This window comes from Schistocerca americana, chromosome 9, assembly GCF_021461395.2.
Source record: "Schistocerca americana isolate TAMUIC-IGC-003095 chromosome 9, iqSchAmer2.1, whole genome shotgun sequence".
Classification (NCBI taxonomy): domain Eukaryota; kingdom Metazoa; phylum Arthropoda; class Insecta; order Orthoptera; family Acrididae; genus Schistocerca; species Schistocerca americana.
In genome coordinates this window covers 165,379,340-165,397,871 of record NC_060127.1, presented here as the reverse complement: position 1 = coordinate 165,397,871, position 18,532 = coordinate 165,379,340, and the positions used below count along the sequence as shown (strand labels likewise).

General features: G+C 43.8%; 1 protein-coding gene across 2 annotated transcripts in view; it reads right to left on the bottom strand.

Annotated features, from left to right (window-relative positions):
• Nucleotides 1-18,532, bottom strand: part of LOC124551042 (dihydropyrimidinase-like) — an 86,860-nt gene that overhangs the window by 4,554 nt on the left and 63,774 nt on the right. For both annotated transcript variants that reach the window (XM_047125904.1, XM_047125905.1), the window contains exon 11: nucleotides 5,122-5,274. In XM_047125904.1, the coding sequence (XP_046981860.1) occupies nucleotides 5,122-5,274 (153 nt within the window). The remainder of the gene's footprint in view (nucleotides 1-5,121; nucleotides 5,275-18,532) is intronic.

Genomic DNA, 18,532 nt, shown 5'->3' with positions numbered 1-18,532 from the left:
TTTCACACTGTTCCAGGTACCAATGCGAAAACTGTGCTCTGGGTGGATAATCAACTGGTTCATCTACATCTACATCTACATTTATACTCTGCAAGCCACCCAACGGTGTGTGGCGGAGGGTACTTTACGTGCCACTGTCATTACCTCCCTTTCCTGTTCCAGTCGCGTATGGTTCGCGGGAAGAACGACTGTCTGAAAGCCTCCGTGCGCGCTCTAATCTCTCTAATTTTACATTCGTGATCTCCTCGGGAGGTATAAGTAGGGGGAAGCAATATATTCGATACCTCATCCAGAAACGCACCCTCTCGAAACCTGGCGAGCAAGCTACACCGCGATACAGAGCGCCTCTCTTGCAGAGTCTGCCACTTGATTTCGTTAAACATCTCCGTAACGCTATCACGGTTACCAAATAACTCTGTGGCGAAACGCGCCGCTCTTCTTTGGATCTTCTCTATCTCCTCCGTCAACCCGATCTGGTACGGATCCCACACTGATGAGTAATACTCAAGTATAGGTCGAACGAGTGTTTTGTAAGCCACCTCCTTTGTTGATGGACTACATTTTCTAAGGACTCTCCCAATGAATCTCAACCTGGTACCCGCCTTACCAACAGGTTGTGGACACGCTGTAAGTGAAATGGACGTAACAACTGCTCTCCAAGGACTGTTCTTACATTCGTCTGATTCGTTCCCATGTTACGTGCAATTGCACGAGTGCTGATTGAAGGATCCCGCTCAACATGCTGCATGACAGCTTCCTCAAACTGCTCAAACTGCAGCGTTCTTACCGTGCGACAGCGTCCCTGTCCAGGTAATCTGCTAAATGACCCGATCTCACTCAGACGTTGGTACACAGCAGCAAAGGTCGTATGATGCGCGATGCGGCGATTAGGATATTGTTGTTGATAAACCCGCTGTGCAGCTCGTCCGTTGTGGTGCGCTACGTAGTACGCACCGACCACTCACTCCAGGTGTATCGCTCCATTAGTAAACAGAGACAGTGCACTACTACACTGATGGGCAGCAGTTACCTACACCTGAAGAGCGTAATGCACCCTCTAACGACTAAAGATCGTAATACGGCCTCCAAAAACTGAAGAGCGTAAAACGGCCTTCACTGGTTTAAATAATCCCCATAGGAAAAAATGACATTAGAGAAAAATATTTGTTTTGTTGTCCCCTACAGCCTCCCAGAGTTTTTCGGTTTAAATACTTTTCACCCTGTAGTCCAGTCAATGAAATTACTGGCCAAAGACGAGTCTGGAGATACCTCGGACAGCAGTGGGACACTGATCCTGCCGTCATCCACCACAGGGCACGACACCGAGGACCGACAGTCTGGGGGGCCGTTTTGTTTCACAGCAGGACCCCTTTGGTTGTCATCCGCAGCACTCTCACAGCACAGCTGTACATCGACGATACTCTACGCTATGTTTTGTTGCCCTTCATGGCCAGCCATCCTGGACTCACGTTTCGGCAAGATAATGCCCACCCGCACACGACGAGCGTCTCTACCGTTTGTCTTCGTCTTTGTCAGACCCTGCGTTGCCCAGAAAGGTTGCCAAATGTTTTGTCCGGTTGAGAATGTTTGGAGCATTATTGGCAGAGCCCTGTAACTATCTCGGGATTTTTACAATCTAACGCACCCAGCATCCTTGGGTAACAGACGAAGTATTGAATTTAATTGATGAAACGAGAAAATATAAAAATGCAGTAAATTAAGCAGTGAAACCCAATTCTAATCAAAGAGGGGAAAGCAGAAAAAAAATGGCTCTGAGCACTATGGGACTTAACAGCTATGGTCATCAGTCCCCCAGAACTTAGAACTACTTAAACCTAACTAACCTAAGGACAGCACACAACACCCAGCCATCACGAGGCAGAGAAAATCCCTGACCCCGCCGGGAATCGAACCCGGGAACCCGGGCGTGGGAAGCGAGACCGCTACCGCACGACCACGAGATGCGGGCGAAAGCAGAAAGGTGGAAGGAGTATATAGAGGGTCTATACAAGGGCGATGTACTTGAGGACAATATTATTGAAATGGAAGAGGATGTAGATGAAGATGAAACGGGAGATACGATACTGCGTGAATAGTTTGACAGAGCACTGAAAGACCTAAGTCGAAACAAGGCCCCGGGAGTAGACAACATTCCATTAGAACTACTGACAGCCTTGGGAGAGCCAGTCCTGACAAAACTCTACCATCTGGTGAGCAAGATGTATGAGACAGGCGAAATACTCTCAGACTTCAAGAAGAATATAATAATTCCAATCCCAAAGAAAGCAGGTGTTGACAGATGTGAAAATTACCGAACTATCAGTTTAATAAGTGACAGCTGCAAAATACTAACGCGAATTCTTTACAGACGGATGGAAAAACTCCGTAGAAATGTTGGAACACGTCGCATTTTGGTTCGCCGAAGACAGGGGGAGCGGCAACACGGTGATTGCATTCACACAAGACATACAGCGCCAGCTCAACGCCTTATGGTGTGGGGTGCCATGTGGTACAACCACGAATCACATCTGGTGCGTGTCCAGCGTCCTGTGACCAGTGAATGACATTCTGCAAACCGTAGCCATACCCTTTCTACAAACACCCCACACGCCATTTTTCAGCAAGACAATGCACGACCGGACATCGCTCCAAGAACACGTGCTTTCTTGATGTCACCGTACGTCTATCTTTTGCCCTGGTACGCCAGATCACTAGACTTGTCGCCAATCGAAAAAGTGCGGGATGTGGTGATACGACAACTGCAGCGCTGTGATCCAATGCCAGCCACCACAGATGAACTTTGGAACAAGATGAATGCAGCATGGGTGGTTATATATGAAAACAGTAACTGTTTTCGAAAGAACAGATCCTGGTGATGACAGTACAGCTTTTCCCTGGAATAAATGATGACTAACTGAAACCCTCAGCTGCCGACAGGTGTTGTTGATAAACCTCGATGTGGACAGCTGAAAATGTGTGCCCCGACCGGGACTCGAACCCGGGATCTCCTGCTTACATGGCAGTTGGGAATGTGGGTCTCACGGGATGCGTGCAAGGGATAAGTCCCTGCAGTCGCGCTATTCATCTGTGTCCTCGGTGGCTCAGATGGATAGAGCGTCTGCCATGTAAGCAGGAGATCCCGGGTTCGAGGCCCGGTCGGGGTACACGTTTTCAGCTGTCCACATCGAGGTATATCAACAACATCTGTCGGCAGCTGAGGGTTTCAGTTAATCATCATTTATGGGTGTTTATACGACAGGACGCCATTCGCGCCTTATGCGTGTACATGGCGTCACGCATGGGGAAGGTTATCAGGAACCATGGTGGGCAACAGAACACATGTTGAACTAAAATGAGTGAAATGCTGATAACGTACATGTACCTGTACATGTGAATATCAACATCCTATCCCATGTCGTTGAAGGTGTTCTGTTTTTCTGAACATGAGTGTACATCACGATCGCTAAACGAAACGTTACGTGAATTTCAGTCGACAGTTCTAGACGTATTTAAAGTTTCAATTCAAATTGTTGGACAAGGATATTCTGTCACAACATTAGTGATAGCTATACGTGTGTCTAGTTTCTCCACTGAAAACCTTCTGCAATTATCTGTTTCCTCTACGACAATGCACGGCCGCATATTGCTCTAAGAAAACGTGCCTTCTTGATGTCACAGGATGTCTATGGGCACCGAAAGATAACGACATGATTCAGTTGGTACGTAATCACTCATCTCGAACGTCAGGACTGGGAAAATGTCTACCATCTGTTCCCCATACCGTGGTGGATGTCTACCTGTGCTCTAGATTGTTATTGAGACCTCTACATTTCTAGTCTGGAGGACGTCAGTTTTAGATTAAATGTTTCAGCTAACAAGTGCTGCGGTAACTCATTGACTGGCTTCTGTCCCAGCGTAAGCATCGTCGTCCTCCTCTGTTACTAGTTCTTCCCTCCCTGCTGATAGCACTGTCCTATTTGACATTGCTTTCTGGTGCGACTGTTCGTTACTATTATTTTCGTTCTAACATTACGAAAATTTTGTATGTCAAGGTAAGCCCCTATGAGTAATGGGATTCTCCTGAATATAACAGCGCCTGGTTTAACAGAATTCTACCCCGAAGCTAGTGGTAAGCCGAAAAATGGGGCGTGCCTTTTCATACACAGACTGGATGCACTTCGTGTAATGAACAGTCGAAATATCTACTGACTTCCTGTTGACAAGGAGTTATTTTCGGCATGATATGCGTGAAAGTACTCCCTAAAATTGAATCAGAACAACACAATTTATTGCTATGAAATTCCGTTTCCCTGTAGGTTCTGATGATACAAATTATTAACTTCTTATAGCATGAATACGTCTATTTTCTTTGTTGAAACTGTCTTAAATATATGATGTTTTTCTTTGCTGTTCCCGACAATTCACACAAATAAGTCATATAAATAGTTTTTGCAAACGACTTGTTCAGGGTAACGAAAAGCTTGGAAGCCACCAAACACTTATGCAGGGCTAATGAATTAGGCCTATAACGGCCGTATCTTCTTTTGATAAGCATTAACCTAATATGGCCACGCATTGTCAAAGCCTCTATTGCTTTTTGCCTAATTGCACAAATAGGCAGCAGCAAATTTAGGTCTCGCACCGGGTGACAGAAATTCACGCTGCGCCACTGGATAAGTAAACACTGAAAAATTATACGTGTTGTCTTCTGTTTTCCCGCCCCTTTTTCCGCAGTTTCAGATATACAAGTTATGTATTTTAATTACCGTCTTTTGCAGCTGTAATGACAGTGTTGTTAAGACCAGACCTGTTTCGCTTTATCCTTGAGCATCTTCAGTGGCCACTGTAAAAACCGTATTGTTGGGTCACTGAAGATGCGAAACGCGTCTGATCTTAATAAGACTTTCATTCCAATTGCAAAAGAAGGTATTAAGCTATACAATTACAAAATTATTTGCATTTATCAAGAAGACACTGTCGCAATATCACCAGTGCAAAAGGTATGTGAACACACTGGGCAGTTTAAGGTCTACATATTGATACATCCAAGTTTCAATAAATGCAAGTTAAAAAAGAGGAGTATATTCATACAAACAGTCACATAAAATTAATAGTACTTACTTTGGCTTGTTTCACCTTCTCATATACATATTCTGAATACACTGGTGTTGGAACAAATTTTCCAAAACCTTGAACAGCCTTCAAAACACCTGCATCAACACACACTCTCCCATTAACTATTACATATTCTGGAACACCATGACATTCCATTCCCTGAAAAAATTATTATTTTTAGTAACACAGTCAATGAGATCTCGCTCTCAAAAGTACTAAATGTAATAAAAATGTGCACAAAATATCTGTTTCTTATTAACTGTGTAAGGACAAGGAGTCTGGTAAGTCTCTTTTACAATTTCATGCCCTTCGACAGGAATATGGAGCATCATTTCATATTCACCTTTATATTCTGCTTTGCGAAGCATGGCATACTGACAGATGGGAGTGTATGACATAGTTTTTGTATGACATTGTTTGATAGGGCTCCACAGGTGGGAGACATTAGCTAATAGCTCAAAAAACAAAGTTTCTGTTTCAAATAACGGACAGCATCATACAGGAAAACGACTTCTTTCAAGAAATGTTAAGTCTTTATTGTGTAAACAATATTTAGGCATACAATCTAAGAAGTTACATCAATATTGAAGAAAGGTAGTAGGAGTAATCCACTAAACTACAGGCCCATATCGTTAACGTCGATATGCAGCAGGATTTTAGAACATATGTTGTGTTCAAACATTATGAATTACCTCGAAGAAAACTGTCTATTGACACACAGTCAACATGGGTTTAGAAAACATCGTTCCTATGAAACACAACTAGCTCTTTATTCACATGAAGAGTGCTATTAACAAGGGATTTCAGATCGACTTCGTATTTCTGGATTTCTGCAAGGCTTTTCGCACTGTACCACACAAGCGGCTTGTAGTGAAATTGCGTGCTTATGGAATGTCGTCTCAGTTATGTGACTGGATTTGTGACTTCCTGTCAGAGAGTTCACAGTTCGTATTAATTGATGGAAAGTCATCGAGTAAAACACAAGTGATTTCTGGCGTTCCTCAAGGTAGTGTTATAGGCCCTTTGCTATATAAACGATTTTGGGGACAGTCTGAGCAGTCGTCATAGGTTGTTCGCGGATGACGCTGTAGTTTATCGACTAATAAAGTCATCAGAAGATCAAAACAAACTGCAAAACGATCTAGAAAAGATATCTGAATGGTACGAAAAGTGGCAGTTGACCCTAAATAACGAAAAGTATGAGGTCATCCACATGAGTGCGAAAAGGAACTCGTTAAACTTCGGTCACACGATAAATCAGTCAAATCTAAATGATGTAAATTCAACTAAATACCCTGGTATTACAATTAAGAACAATTTCAATTGGAAGGAATACATAGAAAATGTTGTGGGGAAGCCTAACCAAAGATTGCGATCTATTGGCAGGACACCTGGAAAATGTAACAGATCTACTAAGGAGACTGCCTACACTACTCTTGTCCGTCCTCGCGGTGTGGGATCCTTAGCAGATAGGACTGACGGAATACATCGAAAAAGTTCAAAGAAGGGCAGCACGTTTTGTATTATCGCGGAATATGGGAGAGTGTCATAGATCTGATACAGGATTTGGGCTGGACATCATTAAAAGAAAGGCGTTTTTCGTTGCGACGGAATCTTCTCACGACATTCCAGTCACCAACTTTCTCCTCCGAATGCGAAAATATTTGTTTGACACCGACCCACATAGGGAGAAACGATCACCACGATAAAATAAGGGAAATCAGAGGTCGTACGGAAAGATGCAGGTGTTCATTGTTTCCGCGCAGTATACTAGATTGGTATAACAGAAAATTGTGAAGGTGGTTGGATGAACCCTCTCCCAGGCACTTAAATATGATTTGCAGAGTCTCCATGTAGATGTAGATGTAGATGAATAAAAACCACCCACCACGAACGAATTATCCGAATGGGACGGAAATCGGTGGATGTGATGTACTGGGTGATCAAAAAGTCAGTATAAATTTGAAAACTGAATAAATCACGGAATAATGTAGATAGAGAGGTACAAATTGACACACATGCTTGGAATGACATGGGGCTTTATTAGAACAAAAAAAAAGTTACAAACGTTCAAAAAATTTCCGACAGATGGCGCTTTACCTGATCAGAAGAGCAATAATTAGCACAACAAAGTAATCCAAAACAAAGATTATGTTCTTGACAGTAAATGCTCAATATGGCCACCATCATTCCTCAACAATAGCTGTAGTCGAGGAATAATGTTGTGAACAGCACTGTAAAGCGTGTCCGGAGTTAAGGTGAGGCATTGGCGTCGGATGTTGTCTTTCAGCATCGCTAGAGATGTCAGTCGATCACGATACACTTGCGACTTCAGGTAACCCCAAAGCCAATAATCGCACGGACTGAGGTCTGGGGACCTGGGAGGCCAAGCATGACCAAAGTGGCGGCTGAGCAAACGATCATCACCAAACGCGCGCGCAAGAGATCTTTCAAGCGTCTAGCAATATGGGGTGTTTTTTTTTGTTCTAATAAAACCCCATGTCATTCCAAGCATGTTTGTCAATTTTTACCTCTCTATCTACATTATTCCGTGATTTATTCAGTTTTGAAATTTATACTGACTTTTTGATCACCCGGTAAATGTACGCACAAATAACTTATTACAATTTCAGAACAATTGGATGATTTATTTAAGAGAAAGAGCTTCACAAATTGAGCAAGTTTGTAACGCATTGGTACATCTCTGGCTCTAATGCAAGGAGTTATTCGGATTAGCATTAATTGACAGAGCTGTTGGATCTCCTTTTGAGGGCTGTAGTGCCAAATTCTGTCCGACTGGTGCGTTAGATCGTCAGAATGCAGAGCTGGTTGGAGGGCGCTGCGCTGCCCGTAATGCTCCAAACGTTAGCAATGGGGAAAGGGCCGGCGGCCGTGCTGGCCGAGGTAGGGTTTGGAAACAGAAACACAGGCAGTAGAATGGCTCTGAGCACTATGGGACTTAACAACTGAGGTCATCAGTCCCCTAGAACGTAGAACTACGTGAACCTAACTAACCTAAGGACATCACACAACACCCAGTCATCACGAGGCAGAGAAAATCCCTGACCCCGCCGGGAATCGAACCCGGGCCAGGCAGTAGAAACACCCATCGTGTGCAGGCGGGCATTATCTTGTGAAATGTAAGCCCCGGACGACTTGCCATAAAGGACAAACGGAGCTGTGCTATAAGGGTGTCGCAGAGGCTCAGAGGGCCGTAGACACGGGCTCACAGGCAGATGCCGTGTTTCTTGACTTCCGCAAGGCGTTCGATACAGTTCCCCACAGTCGTTTAATGAACAAAGTAAGAGCATATGGACTATCAGAACAATTGTGTGATTGGATTGAAGAGTTCCTAGATAATAGAACGCAGCATGTCATTCTCAATGGAGAGAAGTCTTCCGAAGTAAGAGTGATTTCAGGTGTGCCGCAGGGGAGTGTCGTAGGACCGTTGCTATTCACAATATACATAAATGACCTTGTGGTTGACATCGGAAGTTCACTGAGGCTTTTTGCGGATGATGCTGTGGTATATCGAGAGGTTGTAACAATTGAAAATTGTACTGAAATGCAGGAGGATCTGCAGCGAATTGACGCATGGTGCAGGGAACGGCAATTGAATCACAATGTGGACAAGTGTAATGTGCTGCGAATACATAGAAAGAAAGATCCCTTATCATTTAGCTACAATATAGCAGGTCAGCAACTGGAAGCAGTTAATTCCATATATTATCTGGGAGTACGCATCAGGAGTGATTTAAAATGAAATGATCATATCAAGTTGATCGTCGGTAAAGCAGATGCTAGACAGATTCATTGGAAGAATCCTAAGGGAATGCAATCCGAAAACAAAGGAAGTAGGTTACAGTACGCTTGTTCGCCCACTGCTTGAATACTTCTCAGCAGTGTGGGATCCGTACCAGATAGGGTTGATAGAAGAGATAGAGAAGATCCAACGGAGAGCAGCGCGCTTCGTTACAGGATCATTTAGTAATCGCGAAAGCGTTACGGAGATGATAGATAAACTCCAGTGGTAGACTCTGCAGGAGAGACGCTCAGTAGCTCGGTACGGGCTTTTGTTGAAGTTTCGAGAAGATACCTTCACCGAGGAGTCAAGCGGTATATTGCTCCCTCCTACGTATATCTCGCGAAGAGGCCATGAGGATAAAATCAGAGAGATTAGAGCCCACACAGCGGCATACCGACAATCCTTCTTTCCACGAACAATACGACACTGGAATAGAAGGGAGAACCGATAGAGGTACTCAAGGTACCCTCCGCCACACACCGCCAGGTGGCTTGCGGAGTATGGATGTGGATGTAGATGTAGATGTAGATGTAGATGACAACTAGAGGTGTCCTCCTATGAAATGAAATGACACCCCGGACCATTACTCCTTGTCGGGCGGTACAGTGGGCTACAGGCAGTATGGTATCCCACCAGTGACTCTGCAGTCTCTGGACACGCCTTCGCTCTGAAATCTCATCGACTGGAGTAGAACTGTGTTCAGGGATGACTCCCGCTTCCAACTGAGCTCTCAAGCTGCCCTGGACAGCCGTTGGATTCCACGCTGACTGTCCACCCGCCATGCGACCTGACAACCAGAAGCGATGACCTGGAGTGTCATTCGATTTCATAGCAGGATCCCTTTGTTTGTCATCCGCGTCGCTCTTACAGCACGACAGTATGTCGAGATATTCTGCACCCTGGTTTGTTGTCCTTCATGGCAAGGTGTTATGTTTCGCAAGACAATGCTCGCCCACACACGACGAGCCAACGCGTAATGGAAATATTTTAGATCTGGTAACCACGAACAAACCAGACCTCATCGACGGTGTCAGTGTTGGGACAGGGATTAGTGATCATGATGTTTCATTACGACTATGATTACGAAAGTTAAAAAGACGGTCAAGAAGGCTAGGAAAGTATTCTTACTTGAAAGAGCAGATAAGCAGTCGTTAGCATCCGACTTAGTAAATGAATCGACTTCATTTACTTCTGGTACGACGGACGTGGAAGAATTATGGATAGATTTTAAACACATTGTAAATGACGCATTGGACAAGTATGCGCCGAAAAAGTGGGTTACGGACGGAAAAGACCTACCGTGGTTTAACAGCGCAATTCGGAGAATGCTCAGGAAGCAAAGACAGTTGCACTCGCGGTACAAGAAAGATCGGGAGAATGAGGACATGCAAAAGTTAGTAGAGATTCGTGCTGCTGTAAAAAGAGCGATGCGCGAGGCATTCAACCACTACCACCGTCATACCTTAGCAAAGGCCTTGCTGAAAACCCAAGGAAATTCTGGTCTCGGTAAGCGGGTCGAAGGCTTCCATCCAGTCACTCACTGATCAGTCTGGCCTGGAAACGGAAGACAGCAAAACGAAAGCTGAAATTTTACATTTAGCATTTGAGAAATCTTTCACGCAGGAGGATCGTACAAACATACCGCCGTTCGAGTCTCGTACAGATTCCCGTATGGAGGACATAGTGATAGACATCCCTGGGGTTGTGAAGCAGCTGAATAGGTTGAAAATAAATAAATCGCCAGGTCCTGATGGGATTCCAATTCGGTTTTACAGAGAGTACTCTACTGCATTGGCTCCTTACTTCGCTTGAATTTATCGCGAATCTCTTGCCCAACGTAAAGCCCCTAGCGACTGGAAAAAAGCACAGGTGACGCCTGTATATAAGAAGGATAGAAGGACAGATCCTCAAAATTACAGACGAATATCCTTAACATCGGTTTGTTGCAGGATTCTCGAACATATTCTCAGTTCGAATATAGTGAATTTCCTTGAGACAGAGAAGTTGCTGTCCATGCATCAGCACGGCTTTAGAAAGCATCGCTCCTGCGAAACGCAACTCGCCCTTTTTTCACATGATATCTTGCGAACCATGGATGAAGGGTATCAGACAGATGCCATATTCCTTGACTTCCGGAAAGCGTTTGACTCGATGCCCCACTGCAGACTCCTAACTGAGGTACGAGCATATGGTATTGGTTCCCAAGTATGTGAGTGGCTCGAAGACTTCGTAAGTAATAGAACCCAGTACGTTGTCCTCGATGGTGAGTGTTCATCGGAGGTGAGGGTATCATCTGGAGTGCCCCAGAGAAGTGTGGTAGGTCCGCTGTTGTTTTCTATCTACATAAATGATCTTTTGGATAGGGTGGATAGCAATGTGCGGCTGTTTGCTCATGATGCTGTGGCGTACGGGAAGGTGTCGTCGTTGAGTGACTGTAGGAGTATACAAGATGACTTGGACAGGATTTGTGATTGGTGTAAAGAATGGCAGCTAACTCTAAATATAGATAAATGTAAAATAATGCAGATGAATAGGAAAAAGAATCCTGTAATATTTGACTACTCCATTTGTAGTGTAGCTCTTGACACAGTCACGTCGATTAAATATTTGGGCGTAACATTGCAGAGCGATATGAAGTGGGACAAGCATGTAATGGCACTTGTGGGGAAGGTGGATGGTCGTCTTCGGTTCACTGGTAGAATTTTGGGAAGATGAGGTTCATCTGTAAAGGAGACCGCTTATAAAACACTAATACGACATATTCTTGAGTACTGCTCTAGCGTTTGGGATCCCTATCAGGTCGGATTGAGGGAGGACATAGAAGCAATTCAGAGGCGGGCTGCTAGATTTGTTACTGATAGGTTTGATGATCACGCGAGTGTTACGGAAATGCTTCAGGAACTCGGGTGGGAGTCTCTAGAGGAAACGAGGCGTTCTTTTCGAGAATTGCTACTGAGGAAACTTAGAGAACCAGCATTTGAGGCTGACTGCAGTACAGTTTTGCTGCCGCCAACTTACATTTCGCGGAAAGACCACAAAGATAAAATCAGAGAGATTAGGGCTCGTACAGAGGCATATAGGCAGTCATTTTTCCTTCGTTCTGTTTGGGAGTGGGAGAGAAAATGATAGTTGTGGTACTAGGTACCCTCCGCCACGCACCGTATGGTGGATTGCGGAGTATGTATGTAGATGTAGGTGTAGTTTCAGGTGCTTGTTTTCATGCTTGCCAAACCCTACCTCCGCTAGCGAGGTCACCAGGTTTCTCACCAACTCAAAACGTCTACAGCATTAACGGGAGGGCCATCCAATGCGCTCCTGATTTTCACGATCTAACGCTCGAGTTGGATAGAATTTTTCACGGTATCGTTCAGGACATGCAACAACTCTCTCAATCAGTACCAAGTCGAATAACTGCTTACATAAGGTCCAGAGGTGGAAGCTTTTTCTCTCGAATAAACCGTACAATTTTTCTGAAATTGTAATCATTTCTTTATAGATGTACATCACACCTACCGATTTCCCGATAATTCCATCGCGATGTGTCGCTTTTTGTCTTAGATTGAATTTCATGTTGATGGTTTTTGGGACAGCAACGAGCCACAAATTTACTTTCAGTTCCTTTATTCAAAGGGTACCGTTACCGGTTTCGAATCGTTGTGATTCATCTTCCGACGGTTTACACGCTTTCCTTATAACATGTGGCGTGTTTTTTTACAGATTAATTGTCCTAAAATATACATAACACATAATTATAAGCACTCCACACACAGATGATTGCGTTACAGATTTTCGTTGCATGTGACTTACGTGAGATGTCGGTTTGGAGTGTTTGTTTTCATAACATTCGTCCAACAGATGTGAATACATTCCCACTGCATTCTTATTGTTGCACACGTAAATTTTTTCTCACTGAACACTTTAGATTTGTCACAGAGAAGATTTCTACCACGTACCACATGTTTAGATACAAACAAAGAGCTTACAAACATACGAGTAACAGAGATGCTATGATATATCGTAACATTTGAAGATGTCCTATGTTTGGAAAGGATCATATTTTCACTTACGCAACTGAAATGCATTTTACGCTAGTACAGAGACATTGATTTTTTTTGAGTTGATACTGTTACATTAATTATAAAGTTATTCCTTTTTTTATTGCTATCCCAACAGCATCAACATTTGTCTTCAAATAACAGCGGCGGTCTCCAACCATGTCATCATATGACAAAATTGCATGAATTTCACGTTCTGTGATTAAAAGAAGTCGATAGCCTATACCGTTATTATATTAATGAAACAACATAATGATCAGTTTTCTCTAAATATGTGATGATGGCGCTAAGTGATCAGCAGCGCAACAGGCAGTATATTACTTCCTCTTCTGTGAAACGTGCCAGACACACGTTGTGGCTAAATGAGGTCAAAATGTTCATTAGCTTCACAATCCTCAACATACTGCATGTATGAAGAACAACAGTACTCAATGTCATGGCGGCATACATGGCTACAGTCAAATCATAATTAGTGAAAAGAAATGGTACAGAAGGAATAGTCGGCACTGATGACGGTTAATTAACACCAAAAATAGTAGTGGTATTGGGGCTATTCCGTATTCTTTCCGAATTTGAGAAAAAAGCCAGGCTCTCTCACAAGATCTCAACGCTGATGAGAAGTGTTATTCCAATGACTAATACAGTCTTGAGTCTGGAGTCAACTTTTCCCTAAGAGGTGCAATGCACTTCACCAGAATTCTACCCTTAAACTTATTCTTCCGGTTACGACCCCTTTTACTGATGTCAGCTCTTACTTCCTAGTACCGTGTGAGGATCGCTGCTTTCTTGGAAAGAGACTACTTCTGGGACTCTGTATCTGCTATTTTCACAGTCAACCAGAACTGTTTCAATATTATAATTCAAGAAACTGTTTTAACCGCTAATTTGTTGATGTTGGATATTCATATATATTTCTATTCTAGAGAATTGTTTCAGTGTCTGGAGTCCATATAAAGTCATCTCTATGGATGAAATTGCAGGAGTACAAAGATTTGTCAGTACACTGATCAGCCAGAACATTACGAGCACCTACTGTATATTGAGCAAACAGTAAAGGAAACAAAGCAAAAATTCGGAGTAGGTATTAAAGTCCATGGAGAAGAAATTAAAACTTTGAGGTTCGCCGATGACATTGTAATTCTGTCAGAGACAGCAAAGGACTTGGAAGAGGAGTTGAACGGAATGGACAGTGTCTTGAAAGGAGGATATAAGATGAACATCAACAAAAGCAAAACGAGGATAATGGAATGCCGGCCGGGATGGCCGAGCAGTTCTAGGCGCTACAGTCTGGAACCGCGAGACCGCTACGGTCGCAGGTTCGAATCCTGCCTCGGGCCTGGATGTGTTTGATGTCCTTAGGTTAGTTAGGTTTAAGTAGTTCTAAGTTCTAGGGGACTGATGACCTCAGATGTTAAGTCCCATAGTGCTCAGAGCCATTTTTCATAATGGAATGTAGTCGGATTAAGTCGTGTCATGCTGAGGGAATTAGATTAGGAAATGAGACAGTTAAAGTAGTAAAGGAGTTTTGCTATTTGAGGAGCAAAATAACTGATGATGTTCGAAGTAGAGAGGATATGAAATGTGGACTGGCAATGGCAAGGAAAGCGTTTCTGGAGAAGAGAAATTTGTTAACATCGAGTATAGATTTAAGTGTGAGGAAGTCGTTTCTGAAAGTATTTGTATGGAGTGTAGACATGTATGGAAGTGAAACGTGGACGATAAATAGTTTGGACAAGAAGAGAATAGAAGCTTTCGAAATGTGGTGCTACAGAAGGATGCTGAAGATTAGATGGGTAGATCACATAACTAATGAGGAGGTATTGAATAGGATTGGGGAGGAGAGGAGTTTGTGGCACAACTTGACTAGAAGAAGGAATCGGTTGGTAGGACATGTTCTGAGGCATCAACGGATCACCAATTTAGTATTGGAGGGCAGCGTGGAGGGTAAAAATCGCAGAAGGAGACCGAGAGATGAATACACTAAGCTGATTCAGGAGCATGTAGTTTGCAGTAAGTACTGGGAGATGAAGAAGCTTGCACGGCATAGAGTAGCATTGAGAGCTGCATCAAAGGAGTCTCAGGACTGAAGACCACAACAACAACAACAACTTAATAGACGGTATGTCCACCTTTGGTATGGATAACAGCGGCGACGCGTCGTGGCGTGGAAGCAGTGAGGCTCTGGTAGGTCACAGGAGTGACCCCACAAGTCACCTAATTCCCGTAAATTCCTCTTAGCGTAACTTCACGATCCCTACAAAAGCTATACTCGAGCTATAATTTTACACAGCACGCATTTATGATAGTAATACAATTATTTCAACAATTTTCATTTAAATTATTTAAGTACCTCTGTTATGCTTTGATGTGGACTACACTAACCTGTCACAGGAGATACTGATCAGGCAGAACGTTATGACCAGGCGATAGCAGCACTGCCTGGCGAGGTGGCTGCATGTAGCATCAGTGAGCGTGCTGTCCGTATGTGGAATGGGCGAGGCGCGCCATCTGCCCGAGTTTCACCGAGGACAGAATGTGGCGGTGCCGGACTTATCGGGTGAAACTCAAGACAGATGGCGCGCCTCGCCCATCCTACAGACGAACAGCGCGCTCACTGATGCTACATGCAGCCACCTCGCCAGGCAGTGCTGCTATCGCCTGGTCATAAAGTTCTGGCTGATCAGTGTCTCTTGTGACAGGTTAGTGTAGTCCACATCAAAGCATAACAGAGGTACTATCATAAACGCGTGCTGTGTAAAATTATAGCTCGAGTATAGCTTTTGTAGGGATCATCAAGTTATACTAACAAGTGAGAGGAGTTAGAACACACAATAGAGGCATTAGGGCACTGATAGTCCCCTCATTTCATTTCATTAGGGACTTAAATATGTCAAACAAATTTAGTAAAGCTATTTCTACTGTACACTGCACAGTGCCTTGTAAAGTGGAGATATAAAAGTAATATCTACATATAAAAGACCATATCCAAATTGATTGACTTATTACTCGGCCGCCGGAACCACTAGCGATAGAAACTTGAAATTTGCAGAGAGTGTTGTTCTTATACTATAGGCGTCGTTTTAAGAAGGGATTTTTTGAAATTCCGTCCCTAGGGTGAAGAAATAGGGGATAAAATGTATTTCGAAAACCGGTCGCTATTAAGGCAATTTTGAAGGTAGACCTACCAAAATAGATATATGGTTTCTTGGCCAGAAATAAAGAAATATGCGTATCAGTATTTCTTGAGATTCAAGCCCTAAGGGGCTAAAATAGTGGAAATAAATGATTATTAAAGACTACTAAAGTAGTTTAAAGCTAGATCTATGAAAATTGATATTTCACTTCTCTGTTAGAAATAAAAAAGAAACACCTTGCACTTTTTTTTTCTCTGCGGAGGTGAAGGAGGTGGGGTGGAATGTTGTATGAAAATATTTGATTGTGAAAGCATTTTTAGAGCTACTGGTTTCAACAATATTTGATTCAAATTGTTTCTCCCACATATATGTTCTTTCTCCTTCTACATAATTAAAAAACTGTATACATAACAATGCGCTGTTTTGTTTTCTTCCTCACTATCGATTTTACACAAAATAAGAAAGTTTTGTTTGTAGGTTTTCGGCTTATGATCAGAATATTATCTGTAAATGCAAAACTTTATAATCATGCCCATTCACAAACTAAAAATATGTGAGATATTGTCATTGAAGCTACTGTACTCAAACATCCAGCAGCTGGAGTCTCTCTCATACTTCAGATACCAACGATCAAAACCGATTTAATCATTCATTTTAAGCGACTCCAGTTCCCAGTCAAGGTCTTGCTTGCAAAGTGAATAAGAAAGACTCATGGTGGTAGAGTGGGAAAAGAAAGTGGACAGAGGGGGGGGGGGAGGGGGAAGAGGAAACGGACATACAGGGGAGGAGGAGATGAGTAGAGAGATAGGGGGAGGAGGTGATGTACAGAGAGAGAGGGGATGAGGAGGAGGAGATGGACAGAGAGAGAGGGGGAAGAAGAGGTGGACTGAAAGAGGGGGTGAGGAAAGTACATCCAGTTCCTACATGTATTTGACAATTGAAAAGCATTGCTAGGTTTGCTAGTAACTGCGTATACAAAGGACAGAAAGTGCAATCTCATCCCCTCCCCCCTCATCTGCCCATCATCACCACTTAGAGAGAGAGGGAGGGAGGGGGAGGGAGAGGGAGAGGGAGAGGGAGAGGGAGAGGGAGAGGGAGAGGGAGAGGGAGAGGGAGAGCGAGAGGGAGGGGGAGAGGGAGAGGGAGAGGGAGAGGGAGAGGGAGAGGGAGAGGGAGAGGGAGAGGGAGAGGGAGAGGGAGAGGGAGAGAGAAAGGTTAGAGATTAAGTTCAGCTGTACTTTCTCCAAGAACTTTGGAAGTGATAAATGGTCACAAAGATAAATAGTTGAAGTCCTGGCAAAGTATATGGTCTAGTTGTTCCAGTACATGATGACACTGGGTGATGAGGAGGGTTCTCCTTTGTAACTGGTCTGAGGATTAGAGGTGTTGAGGATACGGTGTGGGAAGTTTGGGGGTAGTGCCTGTCTGTGAAGATCTTAGTAAGCAAATTCAGCAAGAGATTTCTTGTCACTTCAAATACTGCACCAACGGAACCACTCCCAAATGATTTGGCCAACCATGGATGGCGCATTTGCAGTGTCGAGAAACCCCTTGCTCAGTAAGCTGAGGATCTTATGAAAGCCTTCTGAGACAGGCACCAACCCCCAAACCTAGCCTGCAGATGGATATCCTGCACCGTATCATTACATCGTCTGACCACTCCCAAGAACCACTGCAAAGGAACATCTGCTTCAATAACCGATATCGATACTGCAACATTTGCATATTTGCACATTGCATCTTATTCACCAGGGCTGCAAGTATTTATCATTCTGCCCACAAACGAGGATCATTCTACCCACAGTCCTTCCAATAACTTCCAAAGTTGTATTCAGTTGCTCACCCAGTCTGCAAATATCGTGTCCATCCTTAACCCACATTTATTCCCAAATGCTTGCCAAATTGGTCATACCACTGAGCAGGAGCCAAGTGAAATACCTGTCAGATAGCCCCACTCTAAACGTTCCTCTGCTGTCCTGGTACTGACTCTTCGTATTCTGTGCTATCAGAGGAGCAGAGGAGGGCCACCTGTGGAGGCATTCATGTGATATATCAGCTGTGTTGCAACTTCTGCAGAACACTAAATGTGGGCATGGTCACCAGACAGCTGTCCATCTGAATGAACAGCCACTGCTGAACAGTGGCAAAGGGCAAAGATGACCACCCACTAGTGTAACACACTGCTCAGCGCAATATGCTCAGTTTCAATCGCTGCTTCACAAACCTAGCCATCTGGATCCTTCCTCCCAATACCAGCTTTTTTGAGCTACATAGGTGGAATTGGCCTTGCAACTCATCTTTCTTTCCTGTAATCCTTCTGGCCGAAATCTCTGGTAGACCCCACCCCACTTTCACCATCACCCTGTCCCAAGGCCCTGACTTCAACCATCCTGCAGCCAACTCTCTTGCCCATAGTCTCCCCT